The 6034-nt window shown below is 38.4% G+C and overlaps 1 protein-coding gene across 1 annotated transcript in view; it reads right to left on the minus strand.

The window, feature by feature from the left end:
* The window catches only part of EEA1 (early endosome antigen 1), a 144970-nt gene that overhangs the window by 46048 nt on the left and 92888 nt on the right, over positions 1-6034 (minus strand). The window contains exons 12-14 of the mRNA XM_019515793.1: positions 2288-2437; positions 1163-1282; positions 744-947 (exon numbers count right to left, since the gene is read on the minus strand). Coding sequence (XP_019371338.1) covers positions 744-947; positions 1163-1282; positions 2288-2437 — 474 coding nt within the window. The remainder of the gene's footprint in view (positions 1-743; positions 948-1162; positions 1283-2287; positions 2438-6034) is intronic.

A 6034-nucleotide genomic window follows, 5' to 3' on the forward strand; every position in this document is an offset into this window, starting at 1 on the left:
CTGATTCTTCAGCTTCTCTGTTAGCTGAGTGACCTACAAGGGAAACAAGATGTTAATTAGAAGAAATAAAAGAAACCCTAACATTCAAATGTTATCATAATTTTATGATCCAAACTTGATATTAACTCTTGGAAGGTTCTCTTTCTGGACTTCATGACCACTTGACAAAAGTTCCTGCTCTGTTTTGACACGAAGTTCATAGCTAGCAGGCACAATCATTGTCATACCATACTAGCATGTATGCACCTTTTTACTGATAGCCCGCTAGAAATTCCTTAACTGAGAAGCCAGTGGAAAGTGGATGATGCTAATTTATACTAAAATGATAAAACATAGAGGTGACATCTACTGTGACTTGAGTTTCACTGAAAGGAGTCTCACACTTATGGCATGGGATTCACTCTCTCTCACATCCGAAAAAATACGGGATGTTTTCCCTTTAACACTACATATTTCTTCACAAAATGATATGGACCCATATCTTGGTCCATACATAAGTTGCATCCCTATTACAGGAAAGCCTCAATGCTTACTTCTATAAGAACAGGAGGAGAGAACACTCACCAAATAAGACACAAAACCTGTCAAATTTATGAGGTATTCAAAATGCAATACTGTAAGAAACAGCAAAGTACAGTGAGGGCTGAAGTTGCAGACAGATGGGAACAAAGGACACTGCTGTTATATAAGACATCACAAGATAGAGGGGGTTTTTATGTATTGGAATTACTTGCATTTCTTACCTGTTCTTGCAACATATGATTTTTTTCTTGCAGCTGGTTAAGAACTGCAGTTTCGCCTTCACCAGCTTGAATTTTTGCATACAGGTCCTCTCTTTCCTTTTCTAGCAGGGAGATGTTCTCTTTACTCTTTTGCAGCAAGGCCTCAAGGTTTTGAATTTTTTGGTCCTTATCTCCAATCTGACGTAATACTTGCTCCAAATCATTCTAGCAAAACACATATTAGCTTCCTTAATTTACAGAGACCTTCAAAGTTATTCCTAATGCATAAGATGTTAACTATCAAATTCTATAAATAGCTATTGCATACTCTGTTTTAGAAAAGGAAATATGTGAGATTACAAAATCATGCGTCATAACAGATCAGCAATATTAAGTACAACAGTGTACTGGTTCTAGGAGAGGTATAGTGTTTATTTTACCTGGGCTTCTCGCAGTTTTGCTGTAGTATTTTGCTGAAGAGTCTGTTGCTCCTGATGTTGCTGCTTGGCTTTATCTAACTGATGCTGCAATTCGGTGAAATTTGCTGCTTTTTCCTTTAGCTTAAAAAAATAAAAATGTCAAGCTCTGGAGTGAACACTGATAGGCACAATTCGGTATTTCCCATAATAATAAAAGACTGTACATTAAACACCTATTTCCCCAACAGATTTAAAGTATGAATCTGCCATGCCATTTCTAGAACAAAGAATCAAAATTGAAGTTTTTGTCACTACTGGCGATAGGAATATTTCATAGAATGAAAGCCATGCCAGGTAATAGATGTGTTATTTTACATCGTGGTATCCAACTATGCTGAGTGAAATTTGCAGCAAAGGTACGAATTTACATCACTAGCAGATTTAGTAGTAATGTCATCAATGTTTATTTTAATACACTTTCCAAAGCTAAGTACTAACTAGTATTAGTCATATGATTCCTATTAAAGTCAACAACTTACTACTGAACTAGCATAAAACTCTGAAAAATTTCAACTTTTACAGGCAAGTCTGTGTATAGTAGTGAGTGTGCATGTACCTATAGATAGATAGATAGATATAGGTTCTTACTGAAAAAATGGATACATAATTGATTATTAAAATGACTGCTTTCTACCTCTACACATACCACTCATATCTTGTTATGCCACACCTGCTATTTCTTCTACTTGGACTTGAACTCCCAAAAATATCACCACAAACACAGCTCTCCTCTAACACAGAGTAAAGGGCTCTGTAAATACATGTTGATCTTTTGGCATGATCAGATCCCTCAGACAAGGGGACAAAGGACCCGACATACTAAATAGGTAAAAAATAAATCATTTTATCATTTTAGCTTTCTAAAACTCAAATTGTCAGTCAGACAATTCTGCCTAAAAGGCAGGCAGATTTTTACATGGCAATTTTATTTTATAAAATACAATTACATTTTAACAAAGTTATTTAATGAAGCTCTCAGATAGACATAAGCTAAAAATGCCAACACTACTAAAAGCAGGTAGCAAATGTAATACACAGCCCAATGTCAGACTACATATGAAATTACATCCTGTGCATAACCCCTACCTGTTCTTCAGCACGGGATAGTTTTAACTGCAGATCAGCCACCTGCTGTTCTTTATCCATCAGTTTTTCACTAGACAACTGTCTCTGTTCTTTAAGCCTACCATGTGCTTCGCCTAGCTGGCGCTCTGTTTCCAGAAGTTTATTGTGCAACTGCAGGGGAGAAGAAAGTACTGTCTTAACTTCTTCAACCATTATACTGAATTTAAGACTTAACTACACATAATATAGTACTTTTCCTCTTTTTTATTATATAAGAACAGTACTAATAAAACAACAAAAACATTCTGCAAGTATGTAACAGAGTCTACCTGACATGGACTATATCATTCAACTACACATGCAGAAAAAGACTCAAAAAGGAAGGGCCTTCTAGTGGGAAGAAAGGTGATCCAAAAGGATCACTACTGCTTTCATTAAGTCCCTCCAAGTGAGCTCTGTCAGTTTAAGGGAACAGAACTAGGATTAAAGCATCATCTTCTCCTCCATGCATAGAAAACAGCCAAGTAGTGATGGGTGCACCAGGAAAGAACATCCCTATTTCTCTCTTCTCCAGTGACCACGACCCAAGTCCTAAAATGCTCCACTGGCTTCAGCAACAGTGTTTCAGCCAGCCCAAGCTGAGGTTTCAGCTCACCCTGAGTGCACTGGCATTCCTCAGGTGAAGGAGAGACAGACGTATGAACTCTCTCAATGTGATGTGCAGAATCTTCTAAACTGGTCTGTGTCCATAACTAACATTCCAGAACCTCGCCAAGGAACTGTAGCCCGCTCTCCAGCCAGGCTGAGGTTAGGAAGCTCCCCAGGAGTGTACACAAGTAGGAATGTGTCGCTCTCTAAATGAGCTGTTGGGTTTTTGTTTTGCTGGGTTTATTTACAGTTTTTTTGCTCAGCCCTCCCACCCAGAAGTCAGTTTTAAAGAAGGCCCATGCCATACCCTGTCCTCCCACCCCACCCCCCAAATTTGTAGTTTTCATTTTGTAGGTGTTCAGTTACTTCCTAACAATCCCTACATAACAAAACCCCTACCAGTGGAGGTATGCACAGAACTACTGTAGGGTCAGTAGAGGCATCAGAACTAATGAAATACTCTCTGTAAATCTCTGAAAGCAAAACACTGAGTGGATCAGACCCCTATGAGGATCTGCAGTTAAGTTACCCCCAACACTATAAACCACCTAAGACTTAAAAACCATTCTGGATGTGGGTGAAACAGTAACTGCATCATGGTAATACAAGCGGTGTTCGCTTGTACACTTTTGGAGGGTTCTATATCAATTGCTAATATTAGCGTATCTACTTAAATCCAAGACTAGTGCCAAATGGAGAAAAGAGGCCACTCATCTTGGATTTGAGTACAAAGTTGAAGGGGTGGCTGCTATGGCTGAGATTCCAGCCCTGAGCCTGGGCTGGGGCTGCTTAGATGCACAGAACCCACCTGGCCTTCCCTCCTACCGTCCTACCCCTTACTGTCAGGCTTGGTTCTGGTTCCATTCCCTCATGGACACAGAGCACATGGAAACTCCATTCCCTGCTTGGGCAATCAGCCACGGCGCTACTCCAGCCCTGGGCTACTGCTGCATGACCAGGCAAGGAATGGATCTTGAGTCACATCTAACAGTAAGGGGGTGGAGGGAAGAAAAGAGTACAAGGGGGCCACCTGACTACCTGTTGCTGCTTTCCCCAGAGTAGCAGGCGGGGGAAGGGAGAGGGGACAAGAGGGGGGAAGACAACCCTCTGATAACTACACTCTACACCTAAAAAATTATAACAAATTCACTAATTTTCCATATACAGAATATAATTATTGAAGGGTCATCTTAAAGTTGGAGTCATCTTGGATTCAGGTAAATATGTTCATTTCTAAAAACGATGCAGGAGTTGAGTAAATGCATGGTGGTTTACAGCAAAAGCAAACTACTGATGTGAGGAAAATATCAACAGTATAAAAAGCTTCTGGAAAAACATAATCAATAATAATATAGTAACATTTCACAAAAGTGTCACGTATTACCAGTATACTTGCACAGCATTTATAAAACAGATCAAAACATCAATAAATGTTATAAACAGATTATTGGCATTTGTAGTACGTAGTCTAGATTATAACAAGCCATGGTTGCTTGACCTACTGAACTCCAACAATCTATAGCAAATGATAACATTAACTATGCCTTTTGTAAATAGTTTTGGATAAACAGGTGAAGTCTGACCAAAATATTCCTCCTCAAGGAGGCTGCTAAACAAAATCCATGTTACAGCAAGTTCTACTTTACCATCATAGCAACCAATGAGTTTGTAGAACCAAGAGCCAGAACACATAGCCAAAAAGAAAACTTTTAAAAGCAATCAACTTCTGTGATGAGAAGAAATTTATAGGGTTTTTTGTTCACGCAACGAACTTCAAGCCAATGGAACTACACAGTTCAAGACACTGGCATAAACAGAAACATACAAAATATAACCAATGTTAATTATAAGGAAAAAATATGGAGGTTAAAAGGTATGACATAAGTAAGTTAAACTGCATGATGAAGAATATTTGCCAGCAAATATCCCCTAAGTACACAAAGGGCTACATTCCTCTTTAACCCCTCTGCCTTCCCTCCCCCCATCAATTGTCTTTTTTTATGTTGACACCTGAATTTTGAACACCCTGATAATCCCTGCATTCAAAAGACATGCTGCTGTCTTTGGAGCTATATAAGATATTAAATTTGTAGAACCTTTCAACATATCAACTTCCTAATAAGGTAAACACTGACACTTAATATACAACAATTTTAAAATCGAACTGTTATCTGTAGAAACGAACATTATCTTTTTTCCATCTTTTCCATCTTCTGTTTTCTTGCCAAAACCATGATTTTAGTTGAGGCTGACCTCACTACATCATTTCTATATCTCACTAGAGAGAGCAACATATATTTCTAATGTTCAAAACACATTAAATTAATGTATAACATTCCTGTATTTTGTAACTAGTGTACAGGTCTCCAGAAAACTGAACTCCTGCAATGACAATCCCCAATTTCAGAGTAAAAATCAAATCAGAGTAAGAGGAAAATAGAAAAACAATGATAAACCTACTTCTAGCATTCCAAACTACATGCTAAGCAAACTATATGAAAATAGAGAAATATTTCCTAATGTACAAAAAGAGCAAAAAAAAAATATATTTATACAGGAAAAACTAGGAATGCCTTGTCATTGTATACTGAATAATACTCTCTCAATTCACCCCAAAGCCCTTCTTCCATTACATCTAAATAAGAGAACCTCAGCAATTCCCCTTCAGGGGGCAGATTTTCTGGGTTAATTTATATTCCCTTTTTATGCTATCATTTAAGGATGTATGAATTATAGAGGTGTACAGATACATTGGTCCAATATCAGATTGGTACCGATATAAAGAAAATTTGCTGTATCGGATATTGACCAGATGGGGTGATAATTTGGCTGATAAATGCTGGTGCTGCGTGCAGGTACAGTGCAGCACTCAGGCACTGAGGAGCACAGCCAGCAGCGTGGAGAGCTGCCTCCAGCTAGTCAGTCCATTGCGGGGGGGGAGGAGGGTGGAAGGGGCAGAGGCTAGGGATGGTCAATTATAAGACATTTATAAATTTTCCACGTATAGAATATAATTATGGGGGGTCATCTTAAATTCAGAATCATCTTGGATTTTAGTAAATAAGGTCTATCAGGAGGATGAGAAGGCAGCTGTAGAGAGAGGAATAAATTAGCATACTG

The sequence above is a fragment of the Gavialis gangeticus genome, unplaced genomic scaffold, assembly GCF_001723915.1.
Source record: "Gavialis gangeticus isolate Ggan-Ray unplaced genomic scaffold, GavGan_comp1, whole genome shotgun sequence".
NCBI classification, from domain to species: Eukaryota; Metazoa; Chordata; order Crocodylia; family Gavialidae; genus Gavialis; species Gavialis gangeticus.